Below are 20,877 nucleotides of genomic sequence, written 5' to 3'. Positions count from 1 at the left end.
CTTGTCTCCATCATCATCATCATCTATGATTGATTATTCATTGAAAACATTATAATGTGTTTTGTGTACCCTAATGTGATGTGTGTGGTAGGGCAGAGGCAGCCTGGGTCTTCATGTGTGCTCACACTCACTTACCATGAGCGTACGCAGACATTTTCCATTCCTACAGACACCTCTCACATGTTCCCTACACAGGTGTACACTCTTTAATCTTTGGGGGCTTGTTCATTTGGTTTTTTTGAGACAGTTTTACTGTGTGACCCGGTCTGGGTTTGAATTTGCAGCGGTGCCCCTCACGCAGCCCCCCAAGAGCAAGGGTTGCAGGTGTGATCCAGCTCACCCTGCTCGTTTGGCTTCAAGTCTGTTGAGTTCTGACCCTTGAGGGTTTGTTTTGGGTTTTTTTTTTTTAACACTAATATTTAATGACATTTTATTTACTTATTTACCTGTATGTGGTGGGAGTGCGTGCATGTGTGCCACAGCATATGTTCATGTGGAAATCTAAGGACAACCTGGGGGATTCGGCTCTTTCCCTCCAGCGTGTGGGTCCTAGGGATTGAAGCCTCTGCTTTCTGAACCAGTGTGTGCATTGACAGTGGTAGTTTGTGTGTGCATGTTCATATATGTGCAGGTGTGTGGTGTGCATACATGTGTGTGCATATGTGCTTGTAGAAGCCAGAGACCATCTTGGGTATTGTTCTTCATGAACCAGGCACTTTAGGGTTTTGTTTTTGAGGGTTTTTCATTGTTGTGAAATTCACTAAATAGGCTCTGGTGGCTGATCAGCAAGCCCCAGGAATCCCTTCTCTCTGCCTCTTCAGCTTTGGGATTATACCACAGCACCCAGCTTTTCATGTGGATTCTGGGGATGTGCTTGCAAGCCAAGTACATACTCAACTGATCCATTTCCCCACCTCATTTTCAGTCTTATACCATATTTTTTACTGTGCCTTTTCTCTGTATAGATCTGTATAAATACATTGTGTTAAGAACTTAAAAAAAAAAAAAGCCGGGCGTTGGTGGCACACACCTTTAATTCCAGCACTCGGGTGGCAGAGGCTGATCTCTGTCAATTCGAGGCCAGCCTGGTCTCCAGAGCGAGTACCAGGACAGCCTCCAAAGCTGTACAGAGAAACCCTGTCTCAAAAAAAAAAAGAAGAAGAAGAAAAAGAAGAGCTTCCTAAAATGTTGAGTGCAGTACCACACCATGCAAATTTGTAGACTAGAAGTTATCATCTATACTTTATAGCAGTGGTTGAGACCCTTTGAGAGTTGAACGACCCTTTCACAGGGGTCACATATCAGATATCCTGCATATCAGATATTTACATTACAATTCATAACAGTAGCAAAATTATATCATGGAGTAACAACAAAATAGTTTTATGGCTGGGAGTCACCAGCCTTAGGAAGGGTCACATCCTTAGGAAGGTTGAGAATTACTGCTCTTTAGCCTAAGTATGCAATAGGTTATTGCATCTAGCTTTGAGTAAACACATGCTGTGATGTTTGCACAGCAGTGAAATTGCCCAACACTCTATGTGCTGTCATTAGGAATTTTTGGCTGTACTTAGAAGAGTTTTCTGGTGGAATCAGTATAGATATTAGGTGGTGGGGGCTCAAGTGTAATACAATATGTACATTGGTGGTGCACGCCTTTAGCCCAGCACTCAGGGCAGAGGCAGGTGGATCTCTGTGAGCGTCAGGCCTACACAGAGAAATCCTGTCCCCAAAAAAGTAAATAAACAAATAAACAAATAAATAAATTTGCCTGATCATCAGCAAATGAACATTTTTCACCATTTACAAATAATTAATGTTACAAAATCATGCATGGCTAAAATAGCCACACAAATTACTTGGTTGTCTGGTAGACAATAGTTTGACAAATAGCATGAGGAATTTATTGTCAGTTTGGCATTGCCATTAGCCTTCCAGAGACTGCTGCTTGTCAGGCTAACAATTGTAGCTCAGTGGTCAAATGCTTGCCGTGTGTGTGTGTGTGTGTGTGTGTGTGTGTGTGTGTGTGTGTGTGTGTGTGTGTGAGAGAGAGAGAGAGAGAGAGAGACTTTGGGTATATTATCCAAGAAGAAAATCCACAGTTTACTGAGAAGACTGTCAAAGTCTTCTCTCCCTTTCCTACCAGTTTATTCGGGTCAGAACAATTCATTAAAACCGAATAAATGCATGTGTTATAGAGGACACTAAAATTTAACTGAGTTTTGTTTTGGAAAATAATAATTTTTCATAAAAATGTTACTTTAACAGACAATTGTGACTTCATGTAATCTGCCTGTTTTAAAGTATTTCTCATACTGGTAAATAATAATAATAACATATATAAATCCACAGGATAAGAAACTCTTTGTGCTCTGTGATATAAAGTTGAAAGGAACTGGGCATGTGTTGCAGTCCCAGACCTCAAGAGATAGGTGCAGGAGAGTCAAGTTTGAGACCAGCATAGATTGCACAGCTAGTTTCTAAACAAGAAAAAATTTAAGAGTAGAAATAACAATGTACATGGAAGCCTTTTTTTACTGATGGTAAACGGTGGTACATGCTTGGGGATACAGTATGGTGTTCTGAGAGCAGTGTATTTGGTGTGAACATGAGAAGAGGGAACCTCAGTTAAGGGGGAAAACAATAAAACAAACGCCTCCATAAGATTGGGCTGTAAACAGGCCTGTGGGGTATTTTCTTAATTAGTGACTGATGTGGGAGGGCCCAGCCCATTGTTGTCCCTCCCACACCAGTGAGAGTACTAGAGGTCCTGGGTTCTATAAGAAACCAGGCTGAGAAAACCATCAGTAAGCAGCACCCCTCCATGGCCTCTGCCTCAGTTTCCACCTCCAGGTTACTGTCCTGCTTGAGTTCCTGTCCACACTGCTTTTGATGATGAACTGTTTTGTCAGGTTCTCAACCTTAGCCACCGGCTGCCCTCTCACTGTTTCAGTCTCTCCCTTTGTCATACTAATAACGCCTGCTTCCAGGGTTATCGATAAAGAAACAGTACCTAAAAAGCACCTGCTGTGTGGGGCTGGAGAGATGTTCAGTGGTTAAGAGCACTGGCTGCTCTTCCAGATGACCCTGTTTCAATTCCTGTCACCCAGACACATGGCAATTCACAAACATCTCAAATCCTGCTCTAGACAATCACACCTCTGGCCTCAACAGGCATCTGTGCTTTATGTTCATATACAGACATTAAAAAAAAAAAAACTGTATACAACTAAAAATATCCAAGTCTTAAAAAAAAAAAGAGGGGGGGATGTATGCTGTGGAGCTAGATTACCTGGGTTCAAATCCTCTCTCAATGTTTCTATTCCTTAGACTTCTAATCTGGAAAATGAAGATTGAAAATAGCATCTACTATGTTCATTAAGAAAAAAAAGGAAGCAGAGGCAGGCAGATCTCTGTGAGTTCCAAGACAGCCAAGGATACACAGAGAAACCATGTCTTTAAAAAAAAAAAAAAACAAACCAAAAAAAACTACTCTGTAAGGTTATCAAAAATCTACATTAAAATCCTTAGCTAGTAAACTTACACCAGGTCTAACATATAATATGCATCCAATAAATAGTTAACAGGTATCATGTAAGGAATTCCTGTTTTCCAGTGAATGGGAAGGGGGCAAAAAACAGTAAAGAGAGGAAAGACAATCCGAAACCCTGTTGATAGGAGGCAGGAGCCCCCTCTGCCTCAAGGCAAATGGTAAGATCCTACAACCAAGGGCAGTTCCCTACACACACACACACACACACACACACACACACACACACACACACACACACACACAGTAAAATAAATTTTAGAATTGTTTGTAGCACATATATTTATGGGCTTATTGTTTCATAAAGAATACCCACAATCATAAGCAAATGCCAAATACCCCAGTTGAAAATGAATAAAGGATTTGCATAGGTATTTAAGATTACTGGTGTCCACAAAAACATACGACAAGCTTCTATGTGAAGCCATTGTCTCCCACCAAAAGAGCTCCAACAACTACTTCGAGTACAGAGAGCACAGGCCCAGCAGATATAGCCACTTTGGATGGGGTGCTATTACTAAGGCACACATGTCCTTGACCCAGCGGGTCCACTCCTGGGTGTGTATTCAACCAGCACCAAAAGACTTGAATGAGATGCACACAGGAAAATTATTGTTAACAGACAACAACTCAGATAAATTCTGCTTATTTTGCAGTGGAGTACTTTAAGGAAGGGAGAGTGGGTGTGTCAGTTACCACAGTGATGCCTTTGACAAGGACGGGGGACTGGAGAGGGCCCTGCTTGTTGCTCCAGTTTCATGGCTGTGTGGGTGCACTTCTGATCTTCATGCAACCCTGTGCTTTGGTACTGCAGCACCTGATCTGTATATTTTTACCAATGTTAAACCTCCAGTTTTATTTATTTATTTGTTTGTTTGTTTGTTTGTTTATTATTTTCAGGTTTTTTGAGACAGGGTTTCTCTGTGTAGCCCTGGCTGTCCTGGAACTCTGTAGACCAGCCTGACCAGCCTCTGCCTCCTGAGTGTTAGGATTAAAGGTGTGAGCCACCACCACTGTCTGGCAAATCTCCATTTTAAATTGCCTTAGACTTAAAATTTGGAGGCTGGAGAGATGGCTCAACAGTTCAGAGCACTGGCTGCTCTTCCAGAAGACTAGGATTCAGTTCCCAGCACCCACATGGCAGCTCACACCTGTCTGTAACAACAGCTTAGGAGATCTGACACCCTCACACACATACATGTAGGCAAAACACCAATGAACAAATGAACATAAAATAAAAATAATTTTTTTTGAAAAAGAAATTTTAGAAAACTTAAAAATTTTTGAAATGGCTATCAGTTTGCCACTTGCCAGGTTTTCCTAGAGTTAACAAATGCTCACTGCAGACTGGAAAACTAGCTACTATTGACTTGTGACTTTCCTAAATTTAATCTTCAAAACAGTAAAGAACCCTCAGGAACAACAGCTAGGAGCCTCCTATCCTGCCTATCCTGCCAGTCAAGATGTACCATGACATGCTACATGGTTGGCACATGGAAGTCATATGTAAAACTGGCTTAGAGCTTGTAGAACCAATCTTTTGACTTTGTGTGGCACAATCTCAAGACTAAATCTGGTGCTTTTGAAGACTGAGGAGGGATATTTATGTGATACAGCTGTGAGATGAAAGAGGCAGGTTGCAAGGTCCTTGAATAAGATTCCATGACCATTGATGGCTCCTGCTGTGACTGTGGTGCTCATGATGCTGTTTCATCTTTGAATTTGTTTTGTTTAGTGTGAATTGTGCTCCCGTTGGTGGTTAAAACTTTACACTTTTGCAGAACATTTCTCTATAGCCCTTCCCTTTTTTGCTATTTTTTACATCATATGAGCCATTACACATTTAATGCATCTGGAAGGACTATATAGAATGAAGTACAAAGCTGCCATCCTTAGATTAACACTTCAGAAGCAAATGTTCTTTCAAAGTTTATTCCTGGTTATCCTTTGTATTTTAAGTCGATGACTTCAAAGTACCTCTGATTCACAGTGTCTTTTAGCTTGAACATTGGGTCAAAGGGAGCTTTCCCCTGTCACCCAGAAGAATCTGCTAGACTCAGTTCTGTCTCAATTAAGATAATAAAGCTGGGTGGTGTTGGTGCATGCCTTAGGAGGCAGAGACAGCTGTATCTGAAGAGTTCCAGGACTACATGTGAGACCCTGTCTTGTTTTTGTTTTGTTTTGTTTTGAAAAAGTAATAAGAGTAGCCCATTTCACTCCTTTTTAAATGTATATTTTTTTGTTTTGTTTTGTTTTTTGTTTTTTTTGTTTTGTTTTGTTTTTGAGACAGGGTTTCTCTGTGTAGCTTTGGAGCCTATCCTGGCACTTGCTCTGGAGACCAGGCTGGCCTCGAACTCACAGAGATCTGCCTGCCCCTGCCTCCGAGTGCTGGGATTAAAGGCGTGTACCACCAACACCCGGCAACATGTATGTTGTTTTAACCAACTCAAATTACCAGATATGGCATGCATTGAGTAGAGAATGGTGAAAATGTAAGGCTAAATTACCAAATGAGGACCACAAGGAATGTGTCAGTCTTATAAATGCCTATATAAATATCAATCAACGTAGGAACTTTGAGAAGTTGGTGTGGGGAAAATTGATCAGATGTGTATCTTTTATGTTTGATTAAAACTGTTTACTACCTGGGGCCGGAGAGATGAATCCATGATTAAGAACACTAGCTGCTCTTGCAGAGGACCTATTTCTATTCCCAGCACCCATATAGTGGCTCACAGCAGTCAGTAACTCCACCTCCGGGGGATCCAGTGCCTTTGTCTGGCTTCCACAGCACTCTACACCTCACCCCATGCATACATTCACACAGACAGCAAGATTGCAAAGAAATGGATGCTCATACTCTGTCACCATGGACACAGACAGACCAGTGTGTGATCTAATATCCAGGACCCCATAAAGCCTTGGAATGGAAACATAACCTGCATTTAGAACACAGGTAAAGATCCCCTACTACCAGAGTCACCTAGAATTGAATCAGGGAGAAGTGAGAATAAAGATGAATTCAAGATAAGAAGTTACTTCAATTTTTAGGCAAATTGACTGTCATCACAAAGTTTTTCCAGCCTTCATAACTAATAGCATTACAAACTCTGAAACCAAAAGGAGGAATATACTATTAAAATACTGCCTTATTGATTTTCGTGAGAGTCTGAGATGATGGAGCTAAAGAGGCAGTGACCTCTACAACAAAGCACAAAGGATGCTTTCGTTGTCAAAACAGGTCTCAAAAACAGAAGGCTGTCTCTACTCAGGGCCTGAGAAGAGGAGGGCTATTTTTTCATCTCCACATGGGCTTCAGCAAACCACAGAGGGTTCTATGCCTGCACTCCCATTTTGCTAATGGGCTAAAAATAATCAAAAGACCCAGATTCCCAGATTTTGTTTGTAGATCAGAAGCGATTTGAGCATCAATGACACCTTGGGCCTTCTCTTCTTCAACATGACAGTTACAAGTCCTGCCTACACATCCACTGTCAAGAGGAGACATCATTTCACAGCACCCTTAGGAAATAATTACTGGGGTTTGTGGTATTCACTGTGTTTATTTATTTCTTTAGCAGACAGAAGGTGGAGCACAGACAGATGGACAACAGTCACAGACTCAAAGTAGTGAAAATTCAGAGAGTAAATCCACCCCCAAGCGACTCCATGTCTCTAATATTCCCTTCCGCTTCCGGGACCCTGACCTCCGGCAGATGTTTGGGGTAAGTCTTTAATACCTTTTTATGGATTTAATTAAAACAATTAATTCACAGAGGTGTTATTAGTCATTAGAACTTTAGGTAAAATTATGAGGAAGTTAAGAAAGAGCCTTAAGTAAATCACTGTTGTCTGGAAACCTTTTCCTGTCACCTGTCCTGCCCTAGACATTATTGTTACAGGTTGTCACACAGACACAGAAGTTGCATGCAGCCGTTAGCTAGGACTGAGGTGGTTCTTAAAGGTGAAACATTCAGTGTCCAAACCACTGAGATGGCTACCCTTCTCACACACCAACCTTAGTTAAGTTGTCATTAATACTCTTGGTTTCACTAAAAGAGCAGACATCCACAGCCCTTTATAGAATGATTCCTAAACCTGCAGGTGCATTAAAGTCCTATGGGGAGCCTAAGAATACTGACACCAGGTGATATTAGTTCGCTTATGGTACAAGGTCTCCAAGAGATTTTGTGTAGTGCTTGGTTTAGCAGCATGCTTGTTTTCCTAACACGTTCCTGCCTCCTACCCCTCACAGTCCCCTTCATTTCCCTTGTTCAGGATGCATTAGTTCTGGTCTCTTATCTCTACACTGTCTCAGAACACATGCAGTGTAAATGATACAGGTGTACTGGTGGCTCATTTAAATGGAGCAAATTGGGAATGGCATTTTAAAGTGCCCAGGATAAAATTCTAGTTACTTAGGACCTTGGGAAATTAATGGAATTTCTTTTTTGACCTTGAAGTTTTTATCTAAAAATAGAGTAGTGATTTCTAGAAGTAAATGAAGTAATACCAGTATTCCAAGGGCTTTGTTTTCAATCCCTTCCTCATACTCAGTAATGTCAGGGCCAGCATCTAAAATGTAGGACACTGTTTTCCTACCTCTGATGAATTCCTTCAACTGTTCACTTCTTCCCCAAATCCATCACAGAAACAAAAGTATAACAGCACAAAGTGATGCTGTTGAAGGTGAGTGGCTGCTGATGTTTTCTGGGCCTATGAGTTGTTGTCCAGTTAACCCAGGACAGAACATAGTCAAAAGCTCCCTAAACATTCAGAAGGACACCTGACTGGCGCTTTACTATGACTTGGCTGTGCTGCTTCATGGTGACAAGGCATGGGAGCCAAGTTCTGTCACAGCTAACTACCTGGGTATATTTTTGCCACCAAAGAAAAGGTCAGAGTTAAGGCGTAATGACATTCTTGAAGAACTTTGCCCCGTATCTTGGTGACAGCTGTTTTCCATCTTCAGAAAAAAGAGAGCAGTGGAAGATAGTAAGGACAGCTGCAGGACTTAGGTCACATGGAAGAAGACACATCCCAAGAGAATGGACCATCTGAGACAATAGACTTGGTCTTGGGTGCTGAGAATGGCAGATGGCCTTCCAAGAGCTGCCTAGGTCCTTTAGTGATTTCTTAAATGGTTCATACCTTATCCTAATGCATAAAGTAGAAATGTTTTCTTTACAAAGGTTATGTAAGTGTCTCTTTTCTTCCATGTAGTTGGTGCCTGTCATTAGACCAGTAACACTGAGAAAGAACAGGGATTCTGTATTGTTCCAGTTAGCCCTGTGAAATTCCACCACAGCTACTTCAGCTCCATTCTTCTTAATCATAAAACGAGGGCAGGCCATGCTCCAACAAGTTGTTATGAAAGGGCTGAGAAATGGCTCAGCTGTTATAGCACTTGTTGCTGTTGCAGAGGTCCAAAGTGCAATTCCTAGAACCACATGGTGGGTCACAGCCACCTATGACTCCAGGCCCGGGAATTCTAACACATCTTCTGGCCCACACATACAACAAAACTTTTACATTTAAAAAAAGTGTTCTAAGAATGCAATAGAAGGGTTGGGCAGTAGTAACACACACCTTTGGTCCCAGCACTTGGGAGGCAGAGGCAGGCAGGTCTGTGAGTTTGAGGCCAGCCTGGTCTACAGAGCGAGTTCCAGGACAGAATCCACAGAGCTACATAGAGAAACTTTGTCTCAAAAAAACAAATAATAATAATAATAATACAAAATAGAATGCTGTAGAAAGGACTGAAGAGATGGCTCAGCAGTTAAGAGCACTAACTGCCCTTCCAGACATCTGAGGTTCAATTTCCATCACCCACATGGCATCTCACACTTGTCTGTAGCTCCAGTTCCAGGGGACCCAACACCTTCACACTGACATAAATGTATGCAGGCAAAACATCAATGCACATAAAATAAAATTTTTAAAAAAGAATACAATAGAGGTGGGCTGTTGTGGCACACTCCTTTAATCCCAGCACTTGGGAGGCAAAGGCAGGAGGATCTCGGGAGTTCCAGGGTAGGTAAGCCAGGTCTAGACAGAGAAACCCTGTCTTTAAAAAAAAAAAAAAAAAAAAAAAAAAAACCACTATGTGTTAGTTCTTAGTTCTTACAGGATAGACATAGAGATGACTCAGGAGTTAGGAGCATTGACTGTTCTTCCAGAGGTCCTGAGTTCAATTCCCAGCAACCACATGGTGACTCACAACCATCTGTAATGGGATCTGGTGCCTTCTTCTGGCCTGTACTGTATACATGATAAATAAGTAAATCTTGAAAGAAAGAAAGAAAGAAAGAAAGAAAGAAAGAAAGAAAGAAAGAAAGAAAGGGAAAGGAAAGGAAGGAAGAAAGAAAATTATCTCAAATAATACTGTAGAAAACATTTTCCTTAGTTTTCTCAATTTTCTGTTAATAATGAATCTAGAATCAAAAACAAGTATGTAAAATAGAAATCTTGTGCTTTTAACATTTACCAATTGAGACAGTAAGACTTTAGTATGAAACTAGCATTTCTGCTTTATGTTTTTCTATTTTTCAGGGCTTTTTCTCCAACCTCATATAGTTCAGTTTGAAATCCAAATGAAGCAGATAATGGGGTCAGGTCAAGTGCAGTGCTGTCTGGGAGGCCCCTGCAGCTTCCCTCACTTAGGCTGTGGCTTATCAGGTTGTCCCCTTAGCTCCTCCCCTCCCATGACTAGATGTAAACCCTATGTAGGTGTGGGGTTGGGGGCTTAGCTACATAAGCATAGAACTTTGTGGCTCTGTATCTTTTAGCTCTGAAATGATATTTAAATAATTATGAACAGATTGTTACTTTAAAATATTCCTGATATTTTGTTGCAAAACTATTAAAATGTCAAATAAATGGAATCATCCTTATGGCAAAAATGTTTTAAGTATGACAGACATTATGTTACCTATAGAGAATGTAACAAATACATATTTATTGGGGTCAGGCATTGTTCACAGTTTCAAAAGACAAAAGCAGTATGTGGCATTCATCTGGTATTAGATCTGTATGCCTGAGAAAAAGTATAGAAGGCCCTGTGGTCTAAAATGGAAGACCTGTGGTTGTTCTGTTTTCTTTTTCCTTTTTGTTTATATTTTCTAATTTTTGTATCATTTTTAAGGGAGGTGAGGTAGGAGCAGACCACCTTCAACAGTATATTGATTCTGCTTAGTGAGATTTAACTTTCTAAAATTGAAACATTAATACAATTAAGGCAGTAGTTAGAAAAGGGCCCAGGCCTTAGCCACATGGCTGCAGTGGGACAGCTCTGTGAGGTGTTCAGACAGTGGCTCCTACATGTGGGTGTGGATGCTCCTCAGTGGATGGAGGAACCATTGGCCCCCTGGGGCCATTTCAGAAGCTCCTGTTGGATCTGTTGACACGAGGGAACATGAACTAGTTTGAACACTAGTTCAAAGAAGAAAAGCTGTCTTCAGAAGGAAGGCTAGTATCTAGACAAAGGCTGACCTTAAATAAATGCTTTTGTTTTTGTCTCTACAGCAGTTTGGCAAAATCCTAGATGTGGAAATAATCTTTAATGAGCGTGGCTCCAAGGTAAGGCCTATGTCAGTATCTGGTGTTCAGCTTCCTCTCAGACTAGTTTCTTTGGAACAGTGAGCATTCAGAGAGCAGAAGCAGGTCCTGTGCTGCATAGAACTCTGCCAGGGGTCTTCCCTGGGTTAGGTTCTCCAGAAAAAGGCTGCTCACACTGGGAGGGTGTCAGGAAGCAAGAGAAGCTAGAGAAGAGGAGTGTGGCAGTTCAAGGGTGAGAGACAAGGTTCTTCACCCAGCCTAAGTCAGCCTGCACTGCCTTAAAGGCAGAGAGAGGCACCAGGAGGATATGGAAATCTGTTCCCAATTCTCTTGGATCCAGTCAGTTTGTGCAATGCCAACATGGCATGCTTAGTTAGAACAACTTGGTGAGGGCTCTTTTCTTTCAGTTCCCCAGCTCACTTGTTCTCTTTGGAGTAAATTCTGACAAGCCTCCAGTCAGTGAGTACTGAGGTGTTCTCATTCCCAAGTCGCATCCATGATCGAGCCTCAGGACACAGCCAGTCTGGCCTCCCAACAGGTTTTACATGAAGAATGACAGTCGTATCAGTGTGCAAGCTGGTGTATGTAGTCTCCTCTAATGTGTTCTGTGTAGAGACTTATGTTTCAGTTGAAATTGTTTTCCTTATTAATTAGTGATTCTAAAACTAATTTTTATTTGTTCATACCTGCTGCTTTCAACATAGGTCTTGGCCATGATTAAAGCCCTAAGAATATAATTTAAGGAAAAGATGAATGCAGTAAATGAGTTAACATTTACCTTTCTTCAGTCCACTGCAGATTCCTGTGCTTTAGTAGTTGCTAGCCCTCACCTCCTGCCCACCTGCACGGATGCACACACGCACGCACACTGTTCTGATGCCACAGTACTCTTGCATCCCTTATAGGGTATACCAATAACTGGTGTTTATTCATTGTTAAAGAGGTAATTATACTTTAAGCTTCCAGCTTAAAGATTAATATGTCTGTAAAGACCTTCCTCCAGCACTTAACCTGGTAAGTATCTTTAAAGTGCATCTGTTAACTAACCTGTAAGAGTATTGATATTTGTTACTTCCTGACATTTATTTTTATTAAGCATTTAGCTGCAAAGTGGGAAAATAGCCATGGCTTCAAGGTGGAAGCATATGAATGAAGATGAAAATGAAGATTAGTGAATGAAGATCATTGACCACGCTGTTTGTCTAAAGTAGTTAATTGAGACACTTTTGGCTTTAAGCTGGGTGTACTTCAGATAACCTTAGCTAAGCTGCACCAGCCAGAAGATCAATGTCATTGCCCCTGGTGCTGAGCACTTTCTCCTCACAGAAAAGAGTGACTGAGTTCTTGTTCAGCAAAGGAGATGAAGCCTTCTAATGGCTTTCACCAACTTCAGGATTTACCTGCTGCCAATATTTAATTTCACTATAACCAGTTACCTCTCCCATGTAATTTCATTTTAAAATAATGGCACCTGCCTGCCTTTTACCCTTGGGGACCCTCAAGGTGCATGTTGCTTCTGGAGCGCCAGGCAGTGTCCTCACTGCCACTGCTTTCTTTGGGCTGTGATAGTATAGACTGCTAATTGGTAAGTGTATCCAGAGCAAAGCATAAAAGCCAGAATCGCCCTAGACCAGACCCTCTTCAGGGGCTGAGAAGACTTTGCCTTCCTGACTGCTCTGAGCCTTTCCCACAGTAGGCAGCACTGGAACCAACTCCAGATCTGCTGAAAAGGTGATCCTTTGGTGTCCACCTAAGAGAAAGCATAAGCACTTTTCTTTTTATTGTTGTTGGGTTTTTTGTTTGTTTGTTTGTGTTTTTGTTTTGTTTTTGTTTTTTCAAGACAGGGTTTCTCTGTGTAGCTTTGGAGCCTATCCTGGCACTCGCTCTGGAGACCAGGCTGGCCTCGAACTCACAGAGATCACCTGCCTCTGCCTCCCGAGAGCTGGGATTAAAGGCATGCGCCACCAGTGCCCGGCAAGCACTCTTCTTTGGAGGGAACATAGCCTCTCCTTTCTTTTCTTTTTTCTTTCTTGGTTCATTGATTTTTGTTTTTGTTTTGAGACAGGGTTTCACTCTGTGGCCCTGGCTGTCCTACCTCTGCCTCCCAAGTGCTGGTGTTAAAGGCATGTGCCACCACACCTGACTTCTCCTTTCTTTTATATATTTGGAGTTGATACAAAATTTCAGAAAGACTTTATTGTGGTATTATGGCTTTAGCAGAAGCCCTGTCCAGGCTTTTAAACAGAGTACTTTTCTATGCAGAAATTACCTTTATTATAAATTTTAAGTAGAAATGAAAAAACTAGTCATAAGTCTGAGATAAGTGATACTGATATGTAAATTAATGTTTAACCAAATTATTCTAGAGCAAAAAAAACAAAACAAAAACCACCCTCCCCAAACCTGTGCTGGGTCTGGAACCCAGGACCTTGCGCCTGCTAGGCAAGAACTCAGCCAATGGGCTGCATCCCAAACTGTCTTTATAGTGAGTCCATTTGGAAGGGGTAAGAATGCTCCCTACACTCTGCTCAGCCTTCTCCAGCTCCTCCTGTGGAGTCTTCTGTGCCCCTCAAAGCAGTAGTCGCCTCATGACTGTCATTGAGTTATGCTAGAGGTAAATGGGCTATCATCCCAGCATTTCTCAAATTACTTCATGTGAGTGTGTTATTTTATTCCTTTCTCTGTAAAGCAATCAGCTCTGTCTAAATTCTGACCAGCTGAAACAAAGATGAAAGCTCTGCCTTTTAAAACTGTATAATTCAAATGTGTGATAAGACCCGAGAAAGTAGCTCATTCCCTCAAAGAGTCTGGAAGAGTGTGAGCTATAGGTAGCTTTCCTGATTCTCAGATTGCACTAGGAATAGCAGAGTGTTAACAGAGCATGAGGTAACCTATGGCCCTATACTTTAGATTAGCCCAAGTCTGTTCCTGGTGTTTTACAGTTATTTATGATGGCCCTTTCTTCCTTAAAATGTCCCAATACAAATGATAAACTACAGTATTACTCTACTTGTAGCTCCTTTGAGTAATGACCTTTTAGAGGGAAAACAGGCCCTTAATGAAAAAGCAACAGTATGTCCACCTGTGAGTCTGGTTTTAACGTCCATCCTGGTGTCTCATGTGGACTCTTGGGCAGAACTCTGAGTCATGGCTGCCATTTTTGTAGGTGCCAATGCCTGAGAGCTTTTTCCTAAATTCATCCCATTGCTGAACTTGGACTTTTCACTATCCTTGTGTTCACCATCACCCACACTTATTGATTGAAGCAGGTGTGTTTATCCTTCTCTCAAGTGGCTCCCTCATGACAGGCTCTGGCTTTAGACTGAATTTCTGTTTGGGCTGGTATGCAGGAGATGTGCTATGTCTTCTTGTCCTCACACACAAGAACTATGCTCTGGTTTCTTGACCATTGCCTTGACTTTTGATTTCACGTGAAGAGAAATTACTTGTTTCCAAATGTGCTTAAAAGATTTTCTTTGAAGTCACATTAAGTGAGTCTTTGTGATTTTCAATAAAATTGATAGATAATGATGGTGTGAAATGTTTTCCACTGTACTTAAAACTGAATTAGCAATATATGTGTTCAGAAGCCTTCGTTTATTTTCTTTTGTTACCACTTTCTGAGGTTTAGTTTTCTTTCTCTCCCCTCCCCACTTATTTTTTTTTTTTAATTTCTGTGTTCTCCACACCCAGGAGGTCGTCTGCTTTTGATTTCTCCCTTAAAAGTTACATGGTAAATTTTCTTTCTCATTCTTCTGAGATGGAAAAATTCAAAACCTATACAAAATTTAAAAAAGAATGTTTTTACACTGTTCATCTTATTGCTTGTTACTTATTACAGCCTGAGGCCAGACCAAAAAGGTGACAGTTCCTTGGCTCCTGTGTGTCATTGATGATAAATGGGTGTCAAGGCAGGTATGAACACACTGTTCCTCCTGATAGAAGTTGTACCACAGCTGTACACTTAACACGATGCTGTTCCTTAAGTACAGCTGAGACAGTTGGGAAAGTAACACTGGAATGTTATTTATGTTGGGGGACAGAGAGCCATAAAACAAGTATGTATAGGTCTGTGCTGTCCACTGTGGCAACCTCAGTGAGCCTCTGAAATGTGAAGAAGTCTGAGATTCACACAATGAGCATATATCAGGTTGCAGGGCCTAGCACAGAAAGAACACTAGGCACCTAGCAGCATTTTATATCGCATTGGAATGTTAATATGTGGTTACACTGGGTTGAATATGTTGTTGAAATTAATTTCATCTCTGTTATTTTAATGTGACTGTCAGAAAATGAAAAGTATATGTGGCACACTTGCTTCTTTCTGTTGGATAGTATTGGTGTAAGCAAATGTGGCATCTGTTTTAATGAAAAACAAGTTTACTTTTTTAATGGGAGTTGAATAAAAATCATTGCCTTATTTATACACTTGAACTATTTCCTCTTGTTAAGAGTTTAAGAGTAAGCTGGGCAGTGGTGACTGTACACCTTTAGTCCCAGCACTCAGAAGGCAGAAAGCAGGCTGATCTCTGTGAATTCAAGGACAGTCTGGTCTACAAAGAGAGACCTGTCTCCCAAAAAGAGAGAGACAGAGAATTCATGAGTAATTAACCTTCATTACAAATTATATCATATTTATTATTATACTAGTGCAGGTTGAGTTTTATATTTCAGTATAACTTATATGGTCATTTTTAACTGCTTAAGTAAAATGTGTTGAATTTAGACATGGTTTATTTTTCCCCTTTAAAACTAGAGATTTGAACTAAACTTACTCCCAGTTCGGTTTTGAAGGATAGAGGTACATTAAAGCCTGGTTTTCTGGAACAGGTTTCCCTATGGGTGACCCTTAAGCCCAAAGAAGCTGTGGCTGTCCTTAGTATAGTCCCTATGCTTTTTCCAAACTTCATATTAATTGTATTGAAACTGGAGTGTGAATGTGTTAGATAAGGAAGCGTGGGGTTTAGGTTGATGAGAAACATGCCTTTTTAAAGTTTTAACAAAAATGCTTGGCTACCCTCCTAACAACAGATTTTAATTCTGGGCAGGATCAGGGAGGGGGTGTGCTTTGTTTTGTTATTTTTTTTGTGTTTCTGAACAAGTGACGACAAGTTTGATAGCTAAGAGCCACATTTATTATCTTACAGTACTAGAGTGAGTCCTACAGGGTTGACTGAAAGTTTAGCTATGTTGCTTTGGGAAGCTCCTTGCCTTTCTGAGCCTCTGGAGGATGCCCACTGCTACTGGACTGTGGCTCCTCAGTTTTTAAGGCCAACATGAGCAGCCAAGCCTTTTGAAAGCTGCTATCTTTGGATTCTGGAGTCTGGCCCTCTTGAGTTCCTTTGCTTTATAAATACCATGGGGATTACATTGAGCCCACCCAGATTGTCAGGGTAATCTCCCTACCTTGAAATCATTTAATCACTTCTACAGAATCCCTTTTGCCTTGCAAGGTAACATATTCTCTGACTTCAGGGATTAAATCTTGAGGGACTTGGGGGTGGGGAGCATTATTCTGCCTACACAGGGTCTGTTTATCTTCAAAGGAAAGAAGGAAATCTTACTTCTGCTTCATATCAGAGAATCCCAACCATCAAGTGAGCCGCCTTCTTCTCTCACCAAGGGAGACTGCATTAGTCTGTCATTAGTTCCACTAACATTTCCTTTGGCATTTGATCATCTTAGAATATAAAACACTTTAATATAGACTTTTGAAAATGCAGTTTTCCCCCAAATAGTCGTTACTGAGAAAACGTAACATGGATGTTAATGTTAAACTTCATCATTTACAGATCAATACTTGTGACACCACCTCTGTTCTTTTGACATAGTTCTTGTGGTGCATATTTCTCATTCACACATCCCAAAAGAGATGATACCAGAGACACTTCACAGTTGGGTTTAGAAAAGAAATGAGCACTTTGCAGAATAATGTAACTTAGTAAATAAGAGTCCGAAGGTAGTCTATAAAGCTTCAGTTCTGAGATCCTTACCACTCACTGTATAACACAGGGTGTTGTCTTTCATTTTAGATCATTCTTTACCTCTAGAATGAATCTACCAGGTGTGCCCTCGCTATCCTGTTCCCATAGCTATACTAGGACAACTATGTACAGTTTGGATGTTGGTGCACAGATACACATAGGAGGCCACAGTGTTAAAACCAAGTCTGCATTTCCACATAAACAGCCAGAGCCCATTTATAATTTATTAACTTAACCAAAGGCACTGGGAATCAGTTGGAATACAGTTTATAATTCTTCTCAGGTTGATACAAAAACTCCAGCTGGAGAGATGGGTCAGTAAGCTACAGGTACGTTGAGTTTGCACAGGACCCTGAGTTTGGTTCCCAGAATTCAAGTCAAACAGCTCATACCCTCCTAAGCCCAGCTCCAGGCGGGGACTGATGCCTCTGGCCTCCTCAGGCACCTACACCTAATGTGCACACAGACAGACACACAATTAAAAATAAAACAAATCTTCAAAATTTAAGAGCTATGTTTGACCTTTCTTTAAAAACCTGCTTACCTTGATGGATTCCCTGGTAGAAGAGTTGGCCTCTTGTCTTCAGGGTCTGTTCATCTTCAGAGAAAAGAAAGACACTGGCATCCTTAGTAATTTGCCTTCTGTACCCTGAGGTTGTCAAAAGTGCCTACAACAAGTTAACATTAAAATGTATATCTGAAAATGCTTTCCTATTGTTATTTTCAACAAATATATGCATTCTGTATGAGAGTGGTAAAACAGTTACCCCTTATATTCTACCATGGTAAACATTCATTTGCTTTCTGTCAGAGCATGCCCTCTTGTAATATTTGTTGTGGTATGCAAGTTGTGAGTAGAAGTGGTCTATTGGAATCTCCAGACATCACCTACCATATCACCAGTTAGACTGCTGAGGGATCACACCTTTGGTTTTGAAAGCTCTGCAAAAGATGGGGTTTATATATGAGACATGCTTGTGCTTCCACAGCAGTGACTCCCTGGGAATCCTGAGGGTTCCCCTCTGCAGGTGTTAACTGCTAGGAACGTGAAAAGTTAGAGCTGTGGAGGTTGGACAGTGCCAGTGAACCCGTAGGGAAGTTGGTGGGCACTTGAAGCAGTCTGTGAGCTTGTGGTGATCTTCCCCTTGCAGGTAGCAGTGACACATGAACAGAGAGACAGGTTAACTACTGGCCTCCTGATCTGTGTTCTCTATCTTTGTATCAACTACGGGGGCACACTATATTAATCCTAACTCACGTGGCAGCTACATGGTTACATCATGGCATTTTTTTCCCTATCGAATAGGGGACAACCACTGTTACTAACATTCCTCACTCCTGATGCCTTTTGGCCACTATTCCTTCTTTTCCTCGTGTGGAAAATCACTATTTTGCCTTTAACAGCAGAGATAGACATCAACAGATATATGATATAGGCAGTTTAGGTTATCAGTTTTCCAAATTTGAGCTGTACACGTTTTCCATAAATTGTCAATATGATCATTTAAAAATTTTGTTGAGGAAACTTCCTAGTTGTTCGTTGTCCCTGGCTTCCATAGCTGTTACCCACAGAACTAGACCTCACTACTGCCCTAAGTTATCCTACTCCCAAGGACAGTAGTATAAAACACAAGTAAAGTGGGGCTAAAATAACACCTCTAAATCTAACTGCCATGGAGCCATTAACCTTGAATATGAGAGAAGTATGGGTTTGGGGGTCAGAGAGTCAAGAGAGAGAAAAACATAGGGTCTGGAAAGATGGCTCAGTTTGTGAAGTACTTCTCTTGTAAGCATGAGGACCTGAGTTTGATCCTGAGCACTCGTGGAGGGAAAAACCAGGCATATCCAGATGGCTCAGCAGATAAAAGGTACCTGCTGCCAAGCCTCATAACCTGAGTTTGATTTCCAGAGCCCATAATGGAAAGAAAGCCAGCTCACTCAAGTTGTTCTCTGACCTCCATTTGCACACTGTGGCACACACATCCCCCCCACACACACACACACAAATAAATATTTTTTAAAAGCTGTATTATGTGTGTATGTATGTATGTATGTATGTATGATGACCTGAGTTCTATTCCCTGGGACCCACTAGCTGGAAGGAGAGAACCAACTCCTGAAAGTTGTCCTCTGACCTCCTCTTGTATGCCATGGCACATGCATGCCCATATACACTCATACTAAATAAATAAATGTTTAAAGAACAAATAAAAGTAAGGTGGGAAAAGTGGTTGCATTTATCTCTGCCAGCCACATGCACCAGCGGTACAGTAATAATAGTTTTGTTTTTTATGTTCAGATTTTTGGTTGAATAGTTTGACCCGAGTAACTTCCTACCTTAATCTTGGTCTGGCCTCATGTACTTTATATTTTATTGTTATTGTTGTTATTGTAAAGTTATTGTTACTATTATTACAGTTCTTTATCCTTTTATTGGGTTTAAATTTCCCTTTACAAAATATGCATGGATCAAAAATGTGCCTTTGGAAGAACTTGCTGGTGTTAGTTGTGCTGCCCTCACTTCATACTGTGATGTTTTCTCTGTTTACCAGGAGATGAGTATTTCAATATAACGATGTGCATGTTTTCCCCTTCTCCCATTGCATGCAGGGATTCGGGTTCGTAACTTTCGAGAATAGTGCTGATGCAGACAGGGCCAGGGAGAAATTGCACGGCACCGTGGTAGAGGGCCGTAAAATCGAGGTGCATGTCTTCAATAATTCAATTTCTCGTTTATATTTTCTTTCTCTTTGTGTACTGCCTCACTTATTTCACATTTGGAACCCTGTCCTGTCCATGTGTGCACACCTGTCTGTGTCTGTCTTCACCTCCTTGCACCACACTGTATAGAAGTAACACCTGTCTGCTTCTTCCCTGCCCTTGGTTGTCTGAGGTGTATCTGGGGGTGGGAATGTGTGCTTACCTGTGCTCTGATTTACTTTTTTCCTCTTCCAAAATGTTTGTCCTCTGCTCTATTTTTTTTCCTTTGCTTCAGTTTCTGCAAGACTCTGAATTCCTATTATGAGGCCTAAGCAAAACTAACTTCAGAAATGTCTGAAAACTACTTAGCTTGTAACATTATGTTTTGGAGGCCAGTTCCCCTCCATGTGTGTTTGATAAGCGTGGATAGACAGTGGTGGAGGTTTTGGGGCAGGGGGAGACAGAATCAAAAACTCTGGTACTTCTAAATTTTAATACTACGAATTTGAAGACTTGATTACAAAGTTGAGAGCAGGGGTTCAAGGGCAGCTGGTGGCATAGATGGACAGATATTGTGATTGCTAAGTCAGCCCCTGGGCTCACCAGCGCTAGAGGGACTAACGCATTGAAGGTCAACTGGCTCCTGTCTCCTTTACCAGTTTTTTTAAAGTATTAAATATGAAAGCCACCATTCGAGTAAGATGTCTGCATATTTTGCTTTTTTCCCCCTCTCCAATGGTTTAGCATTTAGGGCCCTTCACTTGACTCACTCTTTCCATGGTAACTATACACAATGCTGGCGATGGTGCCTGTTGGCGGTAAGTGAATCAAAAAGTGCTAGAGAAGAAGCTTTTAAAAATGTAATCACAGAACAATTAAGAGAGAAAAAGTCCATCTTCCATTTCACATTAACACTACCAGATGTGGTTTGACTTGCTTCTCTCCCTTCCCGCCCCTTTTATTTTCACTGCTGTGGGGTGATGCCGCCTGGACTTTGGATGTACATCCTGTCTTATAGCAGTCTGAGCTGTTTGGTTACTGACTTCATGGTGATTTTTTTTTCCCCTTGCGCATCTTACTCAGAGT

The 20,877-nt window shown here is 41.2% G+C and overlaps 1 protein-coding gene across 17 annotated transcripts in view; it reads left to right on the top strand.

Annotated features, from left to right (window-relative positions):
* Positions 1-20,877, top strand: part of Rbfox2 (RNA binding fox-1 homolog 2) — a 249,525-nt gene that overhangs the window by 203,002 nt on the left and 25,646 nt on the right. For 13 of the 17 annotated variants that reach the window (XM_035440735.1, XM_035440736.1, XM_035440731.1 and 10 more), the window contains 3 exons: positions 7,129-7,275; positions 11,075-11,128; positions 19,702-19,794. In XM_035440735.1, the coding sequence (XP_035296626.1) occupies positions 7,129-7,275; positions 11,075-11,128; positions 19,702-19,794 (294 nt within the window). The remainder of the gene's footprint in view (positions 1-7,128; positions 7,276-11,074; positions 11,129-19,701; positions 19,795-20,877) is intronic. The other 4 variants (XM_035440732.1, XM_035440734.1, XM_035440737.1 and 1 more) reach the window with 1 other exon arrangement.

This window comes from Cricetulus griseus, chromosome 2 (genome assembly GCF_003668045.3).
Source record: "Cricetulus griseus strain 17A/GY chromosome 2, alternate assembly CriGri-PICRH-1.0, whole genome shotgun sequence".
Classification (NCBI taxonomy): Eukaryota; Metazoa; Chordata; class Mammalia; order Rodentia; family Cricetidae; genus Cricetulus; species Cricetulus griseus.
Note: the sequence above shows the minus strand (reverse complement) of the source record. Positions and strands in the feature narration are given on the sequence as shown.